Source organism: Typha angustifolia, chromosome 11 (genome assembly GCF_048772165.1).
Source record: "Typha angustifolia cultivar Huaian chromosome 11, ASM4877216v1, whole genome shotgun sequence".
Lineage (NCBI taxonomy): Eukaryota > Viridiplantae > Streptophyta > Magnoliopsida > Poales > Typhaceae > Typha > Typha angustifolia.
In genome coordinates, this window is record NC_133249.1 from 5162677 (window position 1) to 5180031 (window position 17355).

General features: G+C 37.6%; 3 protein-coding genes across 3 annotated transcripts; 1 reads left to right on the plus strand and 2 right to left on the minus strand.

Moving 5' to 3' along the window:
* The first annotated feature begins 387 nt into the window (after positions 1-387).
* LOC140771091 (transcription factor DIVARICATA-like) lies at positions 388-2551 on the plus strand. Its single transcript, XM_073112484.1, has 2 exons — positions 388-1294; positions 1576-2551. Exons 1-2 carry the CDS (start codon positions 882-884, stop codon positions 1973-1975), a joined length of 813 nt encoding a protein of 270 aa, XP_072968585.1. The 5' UTR covers positions 388-881; the 3' UTR covers positions 1976-2551.
* A 1681-nt stretch (positions 2552-4232) lies between these two features.
* Positions 4233-8690, minus strand: LOC140770892 (uncharacterized). Its single transcript, XM_073112216.1, has 8 exons — positions 8248-8690; positions 7355-7445; positions 7110-7255; positions 6682-6925; positions 6380-6484; positions 6128-6310; positions 5464-5665; positions 4233-4838 (listed from the first exon to the last, which is right to left on the minus strand). Exons 1-8 carry the CDS (start codon positions 8607-8609, stop codon positions 4348-4350), a joined length of 1824 nt encoding a protein of 607 aa, XP_072968317.1. The 5' UTR covers positions 8610-8690; the 3' UTR covers positions 4233-4347.
* Positions 8691-10432: 1742 nt separating this feature from the next.
* LOC140771090 (coronatine-insensitive protein homolog 1b-like) lies at positions 10433-15785 on the minus strand. The gene is made up of 3 exons (XM_073112483.1): positions 15175-15785; positions 11578-12052; positions 10433-11484 (listed from the first exon to the last, which is right to left on the minus strand). The coding sequence occupies exons 1-3, from the start codon at positions 15663-15665 to the stop codon at positions 10678-10680; spliced, it is 1773 nt and encodes a 590-aa protein (XP_072968584.1). The 5' UTR covers positions 15666-15785; the 3' UTR covers positions 10433-10677.
* Between the last annotated feature and the right edge of the window lie 1570 nt (positions 15786-17355).

Here is a 17355-nt window from a genome sequence, read left to right on the forward strand (position 1 = left end):
GTTGAGTGAGAAAGATAATAAACTAATCCTAATTATATCTCTTTTTATCCTAATTTAATTAAAGGGTCATAAAATTTGTATTTAAATCTATATGACATACACAACGGGCCATCTAAGTTATTTCCGAATTAATTAACAAACGCATAAGTTAACTGGCCCAATTTTTCTTACCTTATACTAACGAAAGGATGAAATTAAAATTTTTCTAAAATTTAGGATTAATATTGTAACCTAAAAAAATTTAGAAAATATTTTTAAAAATCGAGATGTCAGCATTATTAAACCTAACACCCCCACCCCCACCCCCCCCCCCCGTCTTGTGATTTCTCTACACTGTATACTCTGTTATACTCATTGAATTTAAAAAAGAAAAGAAAGCAGCTTTGCTTTGAGTGGCTACAGAACACCACCAAGGCACAACCTTTTTACATATCAAATAGTGGAGAAGGGAATAAAAAGAAGAACTCATCAAAGGTTTAGTTTTGATTCCTTCTTCCATGAGCTTCTCTTCTTCCTCCCTTCTTCTCTCTGTTCTGCTCTGTTTCATTTCTCGATTTTGTTACTGTCAATCTCGGAGCAAAGAAAATAAATATTTCATCTTTGTATCTTTATCCGCTTCTTCTTCTTCTTCTTCTTCTTCTTCTTCTTCTTCTTCTTCTTCTTCTTCTCCGAGGGCTCTCCTCAACCTCTGGTCTCCTTTTATGGTTGGGGTTTAAATGGGGTTTAAGGGTTATGATTCTAATTTGATCTAAAAGCTGCTGGAACAGTGAGTTTGTTATAGTTCACTCTTCAAGATCTCTCCTTTTTCCTTCTTTCAAGATTCTCTCTAGATTTAAAGAGGTAGGTATTGCTTAGATCACGTAGGCATCTTGTTGGATTTGATGTCCTGGATGGAAGTCCTCCCGCCAATTGCTCCCTATTTCTCCAGCTCAAATTGGAATCTTGCCCAGAAAGGCAGTGGGAACTGGACTGAGGAAGAGAACAAGGTCTTCGAAGATGCCCTGGCCCGCTTCGATAGCGGCATGCCGGAGCGTTGGGAGAAGGTGGCCGCCATGATCCCCGGGAAGACGGTGGGAGATGTCATGTCCCATTACAGAGATTTGGAGAATGATGTCAATTATATAGAAGCTGGGTTGGTCTCATTTCCTGAGTACGATTCTTCGAGTGTTGCATCGGATTGGGAGAATAGCTATGATTTTGAGGGGCTGAAACAGGCATATTTTGTCGGCCGAAAGAGGAAAACATCGGAGCAAGAGAGGAAGAAAGGAGTCCCTTGGACCCAAGAAGAGCACAGGTAATTAGATTCTGTTAGCATTGTAGATTCTAGATTTATAGTATCGAGTCCTTCCTACAATTTATTTTCAGATATGACTGAAACTATCTTGCATGCCATACAACTATCTGGGAATATTTATCTATGTAAGCATATATTTGATAACTAGTACTTAATCCATGTGCAATCAGAGTCAGAATTGCCCCATTGTTAGTTATTATTTATTAATAGTAGCTTAGTTAGCTCTTGTTATTGCCAAGGTTATATGTTAATGCTGAACATTTTTGTAAATCTGGTGTCAGGAGGTTTCTTGTGGGTTTGAAAAAATATGGTAAAGGTGACTGGAGAAACATATCTAAGAACTCAGTATTCACCAGGACTCCTACACAAGTCGCGAGCCATGCGCAGAAGTACTTCATCAGGCTTAACTCATGTGGCAAAGATAAGAGGAGATCTAGCATACATGACATGACTATTGTAAATTCACCACAAGATAGGGCATCCTCGCCATCTCAGACGTCTATTCTTGCTACACAATCGAGTTCATCTGCTACTTCTGCAATATCTGACCAATTCTCAATGATAGTCAATTCAAATCAACCATATAAAGCAGCTAATGTTTTTAATCCATCAGAACATGGTAATGAGTTCATGTTTAAATTGTTTAAAATCACCCCATATGGGATGATGAAGTTTCAGTAGCAAAACGCACATAGTGATGTGCTCCATGGTTTCTATGAATAGTCACCATGGAATCGTTTTCAGATGCAACTAATTGCCCTCGCCATCATGGATAAGAATGGTTGAGTATATTATCATTTGGAGATCTGATTTATATACACACAGAGGGAGGGCAGATCTCTTTGTTGGATGAGATAGTTCATGGTACAAAAAGTTAATGCGGTTCAAAATTTGTTTGTGACATGGTTAGGGTCAGTAGCAGCACTCAAGTTCCCTCAGCTTCACAGTACACAAATTGTATTTCACAATGATGGGAGAATGTGAGGCAAAGTTAGAAATTCATTCTCATTTTGTGTTCTAAACTATGTGTCAGGTGCCAGGTTTGTAGCTATTTGTAAACTGGATCAGTTCTTGAGCTGTTCTAGGAGATCAAAGAAATGAATGCACCAATTATTAATCTGTTCACATCTGCTAGCTCCTACTTCATAACTATGTAGCTTTGCGATGGTCATGGCTCATTGACCAGTGCGTCGTTTCTATGTAAATATTTCATGCTGCCCCTTGAGTTAATAAAGAATGGTAGCTGAATTAATATCTGTTTTCTTGCTGGCTATTAGTTTTATATTTCATTTATCACTATGTTCAATTGCTCTTTACCAGTTCATGGATCATTTAAGAATGGCTTGAACTTTAAATCAAAGCAGATGCTTTGTCTTGATTGAGTCATGCAGCATTCTCTTACATATGGATCCTTCTTTCTTTGGTCTGGATGGATCTGAAGATTGGTTCAACGCTTGGCACTGGTAAAAGAAAAGCGAAGATGAGTCAGAACTCCACTGATAGCATAACATGCTTGAATAGCGATGGTTCTTTTTTAACCTCTTGGGGGAGATGTCCTGGAAATATACAGTGTTTGCTCCTAAGCAAAGTAGATAGACACTACTGAGTGAGATATATAAAACTTATTTTCTAAACTTATCTACCCTAAAACATCTAGATCCACTAAATAGACTGTAGGAAGAAATGTGGGACATCTTGCAGTGTATTCAGTGTTTCCACACAATGGATCTCTGTTTTTTGACGACATTGGTTGATGGATAAACTGTCTGATATATTGCTTAACAGTGAAGCGATAATATGCCCAATACTTGTCATTTTAATCCTTACGTGAATCTTTCTTTTGTATAGTGTTTGTGAAGCTTGTCTGAAGAGTCTTTTAAGAATCAGCCTCTCCTCATTCTGCTCTCCAAAAAGCCATAACAAATTGATTGCAGGGAGTAAGCACATCTAAGTCCAAAGGAAATGACCACAGACTCAAATTTTTGACAGGGACGATAATTTCAAAACTTAAATACAAAATTAGATGAGTTTTGTCACGTAAGTAGAATATATAACTTTAAATATAAGTTATTAATTAGATCAACTACTTATATACAAATAAATTATTTAAAAAATTACTAAGTTTTATATGAATTAATTTCAGATTCAACGATTTATTCTTGAAAGTCGTTTAATCGGAAAAAGATTTTTATGAAAATTTCTCTCCTAAGGCTCAATAATTTTCTTAGCAACTTTCAAAAAAAATTTAAATTAGAAGTTATCAACTCATATAATCTTGTAGCTAAGTCTCAAAAGTTTCAGGGTGAATTAGAGAAGATTTTTTTAAAAAAATTAAAAAAAAACTTTGGCAGACTTAAAATAATCAAAATCTCTACAGACTCCATGAAACATTAGTCAAAAGCTATAGGAATAGTACTAGCTTTGCAAGATATATCTTATCTTTATCACGCCAATAGTAAAACCTTCAATTGATTTTGTGTTTCTTTATCTCTGAGTACTTCTCAGTAAGTGTTTTTGCTGCTGTTATTGATGCTGTTTGTGTCCTAACAGCCACTGTTTAGACTTCAGACTAGTTGCTATTGGAACTATTTTGTGGTCCAGCAATTGAAATAAGATTGAAATATCTTAGAGCAAAATGAACAAAGTGGCCACCTCCGTTTAACCTCTCCCAAGTAATAAAGAAAGGTAGCCACTTTCTTTTAGAAAGATGCTGCACCTGCAGAGCACCTGGTTCCACTTGCTTTGGATCTTCTGTACTGCCACTACTTTGATCATTGCCACATACATGCTCTAACTGCTTTATTCTGATTCGAGGGCAAATCAAGAGCATATTGTCATGCAAAACTGGATATCATTGGAGAAGAGCAAAGTTTGAGATTCGCCGTATCCCTCAAACAGTCAATTCATGTCTATTTCAAGATCATCTAGATACCACCTATAAACAGAAAAGTGATTTATCTTGCTTCAATAAATAGGAAATGAATAGTTTGATTGTAAAGATATAAACAACGACATTATAGTGTGATCAAATGCACCACGAGGCTAAATTAAAGCTAATTGCGGTTTTCCGGGTACATAGTTAACCCAAACCCAAGTGGAAATAAGGGGTCATAGGAAGCATCCGCATCATTAACTGGCAGCTGATCAATTGATTTAAACCATGTTACTGGCAGCACACCCTCAAAGTCATGATCTCCAAACAGGACATCAGCAACACCCCCTCCCTCACTCCCCGGTAGCCAGGCCGCAACCAGAGCATCGATCTTCTCCAGCAAGTCTGGCTCAAAAACTAAAGGCCTTCCAGATATCACGATCACTAAAGTGGGGACCTTGCTAGCTACAAGAGCTATCATATCTGCACCATTAAGAGGAATACTGAGGTCTGATCTGTCACCCAAGAATTCTGCATAAGCAACCTCCCCTACAACCACTATTGCAAAGGAGAACTCCTGGTTTTGAAAAGTGGCTTCTGATGGGTGTTCCTCGAATATCACTTCTGTTTCCTCTCCTACAGTTTCCCTGATAGCCTCCAATATGGTCGTGCCTGAAAAATATAAATCTACCATAAAACTTGGCACTTTAACAAAATCCAGCAGAGCTTCTGTATATGCACCAATGGACAAAAGAAATTGAATTTTGGTATCAACATCTCAGTTGAGGACCAGACCATAGTCATGATTCATGTTATATCAGGGCATTTGTCTTCCTATAACAGTAGGTAAAGCTCATTAGCAAAAAATACATCTTGCTTACCAGTGGAAGCAATAGATGACCTTAAAATATTGCCGAGAGCTATTTTATACTGCCTTTCTTACTAGTTCTAGCAGATTCGAATGACTGTCTTTTGAACTTATTCACTACTATAAGAAGAAAGGTCTATAGTGTCTTAGCATGATTCCTCAGTGTTGTGTGCCATTCCAAACTATAATATATGCAGCCCTGCATTCATCTAGGCTTTCTTATCATATAAGTCATAGAAATAGACCAAGATGGAGCTTATATGCTCCATCAAATTGCACAACTCTTAACATGTTTGAACTGCATAGGAGATATAATGTTATTGAGGTTAAAAGAAAATAAAATATAAGCAAAAACACAGTAATAATCAAAATAGTCTGTTATTTTCAAATAAATATGGAGATAATAATGACCTTATAGCACTAACATACCAGTTGTTATTCTTCCACTGCTTCCATGCCATGTTATCGTCCACCCTCCACATTGGTATCCTATGTCATCAGCATGTGTTCCAACAAGAATTATTCTTTTAGCATCTCTCTTTAAAGGAAGAAGTGGTTTCTTTGGATCTTTTCCATTTTTTAACAGAACCAAAGACTTTCGAACAGCCTCACGTGCTAGTAGACGATGTTCCTAGAAAAAATTATAACACGTCAATGAAGCAATTGAATCCACACATATAAGCTAGATGAATGATATTCACAAATGGTTGTAAGACCACAAATTTAAGTATAATTCCAAATTTCCAAGAAACTCCAACCCAGAACTATCACAAAAGCTAAAAGATAATCTCAAAAAAGAAGATAGTCCATTCATCAAAAATCAAATAATACGTAAAAGATGGTCTGAAGCAAAGGTCATCAAGTAATCAAATTAAAGTAAGCCTTCTATATTCAGAACCCTTGGAGCTATATAGATTTCAGATATTACCAAGGCATCCTGCAACCTATCATTTAGCTCCATATCTATTCCCCTATGTGTGATATGACGGAGCAAACTTACTTGTTTACTATTACATCAAGAATAAATGGTAGGTAGGCAAAAGATTCCGAGAAGCACTATAGCAGAAAATGTTAAGTTGAGATTTAAGGTTACCTTGCAACCCACTATATCAAGCAAAGATCGATCAGAGAAGGGCTTCTCGAAGAGTCCAGCAGCAAACTTTACCCTCAGTATCCGCTCCACAGCATCATCAATCCTTGACATGGGTATCTCCCCTGACTCCACCAGAAAAATCAAGTCTTCTAGGAATCTTTCATATCTGTGAGGCACCATTATCTGTACATTTCTTAGCTACAAGTTTGACATACCAATAATTCTGGAGTGCACTTACGAATAAATTATTACCATGTCTATTCCAGCATTGATTGATGCAGAAATGCAATAACGATAATCTGACCCTTGAGGATTGCAGAGCCTATCAATGCCTTCCCAATCTGATACCACTAGACCCTGGAACAAGAATACAGGATCTTCAGAGTGGGATTTACAAGAAACAGGGGCAACTACTCTGCAGGCAGACATGCAGAAATGTAATAAAATCAGGTCTTCTACATATTCCGACTTATGGTGCTGCCAAATACAGAAAGGTTCCTTTCTTTGTAATTAGTAGCAATTAAAGTAATGGTGTTGCAGTGAGTTAATAGTACTTTGAAACCCAGCTTATCCTTGAGGATATCTGTTAGGAGAAAACGATGAGAATGCAACTGCTTCCCGTTCCAGCTAGAGTATGATGCCATAACAGTAGAGACCCCCTGAGCCAAACAATCAAGATAAGGCATCATATGGATCCTCTCCAATTCCTCGAAGCTACAAACTGTATTGCCTTCATTTATTCCTTTATGTGTACCTCCATCTCCAACAAAGTGCTTTGCACAAGCAATCACATTTCTCCTGAAAACACAAAAAGCTCAGTGGAACAATATAACAAGCATCTCTGGCATGCCTATAGTGACTTGACAAGTAATGATGCAGCTACAAAGACATGGCAAGCATTAAATTTGGTCACAAATTAGCTTCTGTTAATTAAAGTGAATTAGTTGGTCTAAAGGAGTAGTGTTTGGGGTATAATACGCACCCTCCAGCAACAAAAGGATAACCTGGAGGATGTCCTGCAGGAGGTGATCCTTGCAACCCAGAGACTATGGAGGTCATCCCACGAACTATCTCTGTGTCCTCACTGTAGCACTCATAGCACCTCCCCCATCTAGGATCTCTGCAGACCTGCAGTCATGGAAGCGAACCTGATTCTTGTAAGTGACAACACATCGAATGGATAAAAGGCATCAAGAATCCAGATAAATTGGCAGGGTTGCAACTTACAGCGACACAAGGGGCAAAGGTCCAGTGAATGCCTGTAGCTCTAACTTCCAAAGCAGTTGCCTCTCCGATCCTGCGTGCCAGATCTCCATCTCTATGACCAAAATCAACATCACCATCGGTCCCGCAATATTATTTCTTTAACAAAAGAAAATTTAAAGGAGGAGAGAAGCAAGTGTTTCTTCCATTTATAACCTTACAAAGTCTCTTATTTGCGAACGTATCAACTAAACATAAAGCTTGCTTTGTAACCATCAGAATCTCGCATATATACCGCTCTCAATTTGAAACCTCGCATGCAAGTATCAAATTTGGTGGCTTAAACAAGAGATGATGGTTATCCACAACTAGACCAAATCCTACAGTTAGATTCTCTTCTTCCTTTAAAAATAGGGACTCTTACATAATTACCACCAAAAACTTTTAAAATATTTCGAAATACTGGAATCGCTACTAAAGTCATTGCGCTATTTCAAACATATCATTATAATTAATTTTTAACATAATTAGTATCAAAGTTAATATATATATATATATATATATATATATTTATTATATTATTGTATTGGGTATAATATTGGATAGCTTTTAAAATATTAATAATTTATGTAAGAGCAAAACAGTCTTTTTTGGATCTAAAATCGTGGTTTGACCGTGATAAGTTAGATTTAATAGTAGAATGGTATTTATGAAAGAGCACAGTGATATCAGTATCAATTATGATATTTTAAATAATATAGTAGAAATTGTGTGATATTTTGAAAAGTTTTCAGTGACAATTATGTAAAAATCCCTTCAAACTAACATTCCGGATCAGTGTTGTTCAAAATTTCTCACAGATCTAAGACAAAGTAAAGGAAAGATTTTGGGGTTGAAGAGGTGGTGAAGGGAGCAACCTGGTGGCGCCGAGACCAACGTTGTGTGGGAATATGGTGGCCCCGTAGAGATTATTATGCCCGTGGACAGCATCGGTGCCGTAGATGATGGGGACGCCGAGTCGGGAATCGAGGGCCCACCGCTGCATCTGGTCGACCATGTCGGCCCACTCCTCGGCGGAGGCCATATTCTTCGGGCCGCTGCCGCCGGCGTTGAGGACGCTGCCGACGGCGATGTCCGTGAGGGAGGAGGCGGTGGCGACGCAACGCTCGATCTGGGTCATCTGGGCTGCCTTCTCCATAAGAGTCATGCGGGAGAGGAGGTCGCAGACGCGCGACTCCACCGGTTGATTTGGATCCTTGTACAAAGGCATCGCTTCCATGTTCGATAGAAGGCGAAGAAGAAGGAGAAGAGACGGGGAAGAGCGTGATTGGTTTCGCACTTTTCGCCTTCTTTCTATTTTGTTTCTTATTATATATAGACGAGACAAAAGAGAGAGCTTAGAAGATGCTCTCACTTTGTTGCACTTCGAAATTAGCCTTTACTAATTGACAACCAACTCTCAGTACAATTGGTAGGTAGTACCTCTCCTATGATCAACAACAAATCATTAAAAATTATTATAAAAAATTTATTTAATAGTTCGACAGCTCGGTTTAACCGTAAGATGGTTCAAAATAATATTAGATTTGAATATTAGGTGGTTTAGTATATTAGCTGCAGTTTGGTATAACTTAATTTTCTATATAACTAAGTACATTATTGATTATTTATCTAACTAATATCTAAATAGGGCTGTTAAAATAATTGAGCCAATTTAAGCTCGGCTCAGTAAGACTCAATCAAGCTCGGCTCTAAAATAGACTTGAGAAATAAAATAATTTTTAGCTAAACTTGATCATAAGTCGGTTCAATCAAATAACTTCGATATAGCTCAAAATAATTTTATATATATATATATGAGTAATATTTTTTATACTATGCCAAATTGTTTAAGTGGATTATTATGTATTCCAATTTTATAGAATTACTTTTGAATCTTGATTCTATGGTATCTTTTCCAACTATATGGATAGTTTTATTAATTTATATTTTTATAATATTTATATTTTATTATTAAATTAAGTTTTATTTTAACTTAAATCCAAGGCTTAAGTCAATTTAATTTTGATCCGGCTCGAAATTAGACTTAAATTGATTAATACTCGAGCACGGATCGTTTAACTCAAAATTAGATTAAATTAAAATAATTTCAATTCAAACTTATTCTAAGCTAAAAATTATTTCCAATTAAAGCTTGATATGTGCTCTATTACACCCTAAATGGTCTTGAAAGATGAAAAAAAAATATTTATTAATTGTTAAATACCTTTTCTAACCGATCATACCGATAAAACCAGTCTCCGCTTTTCACCAACTCTTTCTATTTCTTAAAAATTTATAAATCAGTAAAACTATTTATAAACTAGATAAGGAGTATTTAGACCAAACTAAGACCTCCTTATAACTTAAATATCTAAATAAATCACCCCCACAAACTTAATTCCTAATAAATAGGATTCTTTTAAGCATCAACTGCAATCTCATCCGCCAAGAAGAAAACTGCTACTCTACATAAGATGAAAAGCTAACTGAATTAGCAATGGATAAAGTAGAGAGAGAAAAAAACAAATATATGAAATTGGGATTTAGATTGAATAAACATAAATTAAGAAATAGGTTTCAGACTCTCCTCAAAGAATATATTCTTATTGAAAGAAGAAATTTAGAGGCACATTTGGGTAATATAGTTTAGAGGGAGATAAGGGAGATAAGATAGGCCCCCAACCCAATTTCGGTACTTAAGGCCTTGTTGCATTTTAGGTAATGAGATAGGCTTAAGTCACAGAACATGCACACTGAGATGAGCGACAGAAAAGAAGTAAAGTCTAAGGAGCCTTTGCTGAAAGGTATTCTCCCATACGTTGCTGTAATCTCCATCACTTCAGATGCCAGATGCAAAGCAGACAGGAATCACAAAACTTGTAGATTAGAAAGTACAAACGGATAAGGTTGGATTAACACAACTAATCTAGTTGTTAAGTAAAAGTTGTGATACTCTTCTCCGCCATCGTTCCAGATATAGTTGCAACCAAGGTAAATCTCGCGTACTGTTACAAAACTTTTATTAGTGGGCAATAGACAACCTTGAACCTCAGTGCTATCTTGTTACAGAACTCACCTTCGATTGATACACTAAAATTGATACAAGCAACAGATATGGACATGTTTATCGCCTCTCTTTCTGAACCAAGTAATAGCACACACCTTATTACAGACTCGCTGTCGGCCAGCTAAATAGCCTAAATCGATACAAACAACATATATGAACATGTTTATCTGCGGGCAGTCATAGCAATTGCAAGAGGACAGAAAGGCAGGAGAGAACATGATCGCCTACTTATATACACTCATTCTGGATGCAACGGAACCACTGATTCTGGACAATCTAACCTCTTTCCAGCAAGGGAGTAGTAAGCAAGAATCTGAGCCTGACACTCTACTCGCACTCGGCCATCATCATTTACAGGATCGGCAACCTGTGATCTGGGAGGAATGAATTCTATGTTCCAATAGGGGCGGGCCATTGCAAGAAGGTCACGGCCAGTTTGGGAAGCTTTGTATCCTTGCACCCACAAGTATCTTAATGAGGGCAATTGTAGTGCCGCAAGAGCCAAAGAATGCTCAGTAAAGCAACAGCTCCTCAATTCAAGCTTCTGCAACTTCAAACAACCTCTTGCAAAACACAGTAGACCAAGATCTGATTCCCCAACATTACCCAGCAGCATGTATTGGATATTGCCGCTATATTCCCCAATATATCCAAGACCCACATCTGAAAGGCCTCCTGGTCTCAAATAAAGAGCGAACCTCCGGAGATTGGTGCAACCTCTCAACAGAGAGCGAACTCCATTGTCAAGGGGTAAATCTGTTATTCTTTCTTCTCTGTCAAGCAAGACAAGCCGAAAGTCACAAAGCTTTTTGCTGAAAGTACCAATAGTTTCAAAAGCCGCATTCGTAATATCAGAGACATATACTGCGATGTATTCCAGTTCAGGGCAGCCCAGAGCTAAAGCTGAAAGCCCTACTTGTGAAACTTTACCCTGTTCATCTTCCAGACCTTGGTCATCATCCCCTCTCTCTATTCTGAGTCTCCGCAATTTCTTACATGTCTGAGCTACAACTTCTAATCCTCTATCTCCAATCACATTCCTTACCTGTTGGGCAAATTCAGAGTAAGATCATAGAAATTCCATAATGTCAAAAGCTTCTGCATGAATAATAGAAAGCAATATGTCTATATACATTACCTCAAGAACTTCTAGATTGGGACAACGTTGAATCAACTGACAATGATCCTCTGTGCTGAGAAAAGTGTACTGCAAGTCCAATCTCTTGAGTGCAGCACAACCTGGGAATATCATGGACATCTGATTTGTCCCCATAAAGATGAGGCCCAAGCTGCAGAGTTTTTTTGGAAAAATTACCTTCTCATATTTGTTGCCTTCTCTTTGGTCATCAAATGAACCACCACCAAATTCTTCCAGTGCTGAGGCTGTTTGGAATAAGCCAACTAGATCAGAAACATCACATTCACTGATTTTCAGGGAAGTTAATGACCTGCAGTTCCTAGCAAGTAGCTCCAGATCTTGTGGTGAGATTCTGAGGTCTGTCATATAGAAATTCAAACTCTCGAGCGCAGAATTATTGACAGCAAACTCACGAAGCCAGTCATCATCACTCCCAGCAATTGAACTTTCTTCCAAAAATAGAGTTCTAAGACATCTGCTAATGCATTCAGAAGAGATAATAAACTAGTTGTAGGGCTGTCAAGTAAGCATTAAGCAAGCATCTCGAGCTCAGCTAGAATGTAAATGAGCCAAGCCTGAACAAAATAGCCAGCTCAAAATACAATTCAAGCCTAAACACAAGCCAGCTAACTTAGGCTCGACTCTATTAGCTCAATTTTTAAATGATATATATCTATGCACACACATAGACACACACTATGTATAAGCTATAACTATGGATCTTAATCCAATGACTAGTATTATTTCACCCAATCGGTAGCTAAAAGCTACTTCACATTTTATTTATTCAATTTTAGTTCTTTGTCCTTATCTCTAGCTAGGGGTGAAAATAAATCGGATACGGATCGGATAGTGCTCAACCCGTATCCGGATCCATATTTTTAGTCCAGATACGGATATTGGACGGATAGCAAAATTTAAAACCATATCCTAAATAAACGGATACGGATAATTTTCGGATAGAGGATCGAATTTTAAACGGATATTAATTGAATTTAAAATAATTATAATATTTTATTTAGATATAATTAACACAAAATTATTAAGAGTTTTATAACAAATAATTTTTTTGTATGTCAAATATATGAAATTAGATAAATTAATCTCTATAAATAATATATAACGTATTATCAGTAACAATATTAATATTTACTATTTAAATAAGCAAACTAAAAACTGTAAATCATTTAAAAAAATATGCGGGTAAACGAATATTTGATATCCGTATCCGAATCCGAAAAATATATCCGACACGTATCCGAATCCGTATCCGAATTTTTTTCAAAAATTCTATTTGTATTCATATCCGTATCCGAATCAGATAGACATTTTTTATCCGAATCCAATCCGAGTCGGGTCGGATAGCAGGTCGGGTCGAAGTTAATCCGACCCGTTTTCACCCCTATCTCTAGCCCACCCTCTCTCTACCATAATTCCCCTAGCAGACTCAAAAAAAAATCTACTTATTTTATCTAAGTCCTTTGTCCTTATCCCTACAAGACCGACCTATCGCACCCTCTCCCCCCATCTCATTTGATCATTTCTCTATACTCAAATATTATTTTCTAAATTTATTTGCCCATTGTCCTTATCCTTATGACCTATCAATCCGCTCTTTCTCTATCTCCCTATCACATTTCCTCTCTTCTCACTCACCCCAAGTCCAAACCTACCACTGCAAGTCTTCTTCTCAACGCCAACAACCATCGCCACCTTCTTCTCCCTCTCTTCTCTCCTTATTCTCTCACCTCTTCTCTCTCACTTTGGGTTGGATCGATACCACCAATCGCTGTCACCCTATTTCCCCCTCCCTCTCTTTCTCTCTCTCTCTCTCTCTCTCACAGTAGTGAGTTCGAGATTTCAGGTTGGGCTGGACAAACAAAGGCCTATCCCATGCTACTCATTACTATCTCGAGCTTGGATCGAGTTGGGTCGGGCCTGGCTCGAGCTGGTCAGGCCCAATGATCATCTCTAGATAATAGACGAACAATACCATGTGTTAAAAATCAAGTAGATAGATTCTTGAAGTTATCCTACAAGGACTTGCACATAATTGTTATGCAAAACATTAGTCAAACTAGGATGTTTTATGATCTCCATTGTTTTGTTATCCACACAACATTGGCTGATATGAATGTTGGCATAATTACGTAGCAACAACCATTAGAACTTATCCCATCTATTCTGTGCCGGCATTCAAAATTTTCTCTATCCTTCCATAAGAGTGAATGACAAAAAATTGTGCTAATGCAGGACCTCAAGGAATCCTTTCAGTAATCTTTTACCTTTATTATGGCTGTAAAATTGCAACATTACCAATACACCCATCTGAATGTCAACATCATTCTTGTACGGAGCCTCCACCTTAAATATTATCCATGATTCTCATACTAACGTGATTAAAAGTTCTTTTTCCTCATCTTTAACGCCTAATCTCTCAGAAGTTCCAATTTTGAAAATGGTAAGCTAGGAAACTAATGAATAGAAGAACCACTAATTCATTGATGAAGGATGCACTTAGAATTTATACTTTGGTTATTTGTTCCTCCGTGACGAAAACAACTTCTAACATCAAAAGCTATTGCTTCCTATTCATGAGATCTGAAGGAACTTTTAGAGGGTAAAATGCTTATTGCAAACCACAAAGGTATATATACAACTTTACACACCACTACTTCATGGAAAGCCCCATCTTGCTTAATATAGCTTGAATAATTGATATTGCTTTATGTCAATAGAGTGTGTAAAAATCCCTCGTCACCACCAACACACTCAGTCAATAGCAACTAAAAATTTATCAATGCATTAACCAAGAGTTGCTTTCTCTGGTGACCATATTATGTCAAACAAAACCTAGCATAACATCATAATCCAATTCATAGGAACAAAATAGGCAGCATATCATCAAGAAGAAAAGGAAAAGAGGAAAGCATGAAGAACAAAATCAGCATGATTTGTCTAGAATTTTCCTATAATTAAGATCTAAATCACTTGTGAGAAAAAGAGCAAGAAATCCAATAGCATGCCAATATCACAATCTCATCCTTCAACCGGTAAATGACCTCAATTAGAATTGATTCATTTTACAGTCACATGTAACCTTCCGCTTTTGCACAACAAGATATATCTAATTATAGAAATCAAGAGATGCTGAAAAAAGAAATGTGGTACAAAAATGAAATTGACTAAAAGGAGATATTATTCAGCACAACCTCTCATTATTTTCCTATAATTGATCTTTTTAAAGTCACTTTTTGAGATCAAGATCAAGAAATCAAACCCTACTAAAAGCCCACTAAATCACCGAACGGAATTGGTTGAGTAAACCACACCACATCCAACCTTTTCCTAAGCGCGATTGAATATAAGTACTTAACTAATTATAGAAATCAGTAACAAATAAAAAAGGATAAAAGGAGAGATGCAATCACTTGCAGATATAGAAAAACGGGAGCCCGAACCCTGCTAAAAGAAAACCACTGCACTTAATTATATAAATCTTTTGCCTAAATTTTAGAAGATACAACTAAGTCACTTAAATAAAATGAAAATATCAAATCTACGTACAAACGGGCAAGGAAACAAAAAAGGGATCACCTGCAAGAACGAGACACAATCTTAAGCCCATCAGTCGAAAACCCCGAGCACTTATCGATCTTTAGTGACTGAAGCATATGCCCCCTGGCCCTCACGAGCACCGCGAGATCACCGTCCGTCACGATCATGCGCCGCAGATGGATCGCCTTGAGGCAATCGAGGCCGTCGGCGATCTCCTCGATCCACGGCGCCACGTGTCCTCCCCAGTCCTCGGGTATAAGGTTAAACATGGCCGCTCGGGGCTTCCCCTTGAGCTTGAGCGACTCGAGGCGGGGGAAGCGGAGACGGAGGCGGCGCGGCGTGGCGGCGTAGCACGTGGCGATGGTCACGTGCTTACGGGTCAGAGAGTCGATCCGGTACCAGCGCCGGCACACGAGAGAGACGGCGGCGCGGTCGCGGGGGTCGTCCACGTACCCACCCAGCACGCACTCCAAGGCGACGTCCGGAACCTCGCCGCAGGTCGCCGGACGGGGAAGCTTTGTCCGATCCATGGAGAATTAAGCCGAAATAGTTAGGGTTGGATCAGATCGGATCCGCCATTGGTGAAGCAAAGAAGAGAGAGAGAGAGAGAGAGAGAGAGAGAGAGAGTGTGTTTTTTATTCTTTTTTATTTTAGGGGCTTTCTTGCATATCACTACCCCCGTTCTTTAAAACGCCTCGTCGTCTGAGATAATGAGATGTCTGTGAATTGAACCCCCTATCTCAATCATATTTCGGAAGGCCTACCTCCCCTTGGTTTATCAGGAATATTCTTAATATTCTTCTCAATTTATAATCCAGATTTTCTTTCCCTAATAATAGTTTCCTTCCCTTCATTATTTTTACAAGTTTCAGACCAAAACTATTTCCAATTTAAATTCCCCATACAAATTATTTCAAATACCAACGAGATCTATGTTCGTCTACCCTGTAACAACCAAAGGGTATTTTAGTCAAATGCCAATAATATTCCTGTTAGAAGAAGACTGACTGACTGGCGAAGGAGTCTTTTGTAATAAGTCCAACACACAGGTGGCGATATGCAAAAAAAAGGGGGCACAACTTGGATTATATACGATATCTTGCAAGCATAAAAGAAAATTATGTGGTTTAGAGGGGAGGGGGTTGTGAATTTTGGTGGGGCTGACGTGGAAAATGATATAATTTTTTTTATTGTTTTTGTAATAGAGATGATGAGAGAGCGAATAAGATAAGAGAGGTGGGGCCGAAGTGGTGAGGTAGCATCTGAGAGGGAGTTAGTGGGGATGGGGACGGGAACATGTCAGGATAAAATTTACGCAGATGTTATTGGTCGGGACTCTTGGAATAGGAGAAACTAATTAATTGGGCACTGTCGACAGACCTACTCAAAGTTTGACAGCTATTGTTCAATTACTGTTCGGGAGTACCTTTCAATCACTATTCACTCTAATTTGTTAAGAGGGGAATTTTGCACTAAAGCCCTTCCTATTTCGGGACGTTATTGGCCCTCGCAAATAATTGTGCTGCCTGCCATGCACTGTGGACTTTTCCAATGGGAAGTCGGCTCTTATTATTAATTCATTATGTTTATTCCTCGCCGTAATAACTTGAGATAGTTTTGGATTCTTTTTAGCATCTTCTGCCCGTTTCTGTCTTTTCTAGTTGAACGTTTTTGTTCTCAGAATCAATCTAAACCTGTGGAAGGAAAATTTTTGAAACTTTTATGTGTGTTTAATCCCTTTTTTTTTTATTTTAAATTTATGTTTGATATTTAGTCATAAAATTTAAATTTAAAAATATTTCACCTGAGTTTAAATTTTTATTTTTTTTTAAAGTTTAATATGCATATGTTGTTCATTTTTTTGTTTTTGTACAGATGTTGTGTTTGCAAATTGGTTCTCTGGGTAGAGTTGATTTTGGTGATGTAGTTAATACTGTAATAAGGCAGTCCAAATTACCAGCCATCATGCTCCAATAAGATGATGGCTCTTTCACATATTCAAAAGCCGAGTATCTGAAACTATGGGGACATCTTGCTCAATGACACGATGGTCATAAAATGCTCAATAGCAGGACAAAAGCTTTTCTTTTTTGTTTTCTTTTGGTGGAATAAAGTTGTTATTAAGTAAACTAGTCAAACTAAGAGGAGTTGAAAATATATATATATACACACAAATGTTGCTGATAATTATAATTTATTTATTTATTTGTTACTATTTAA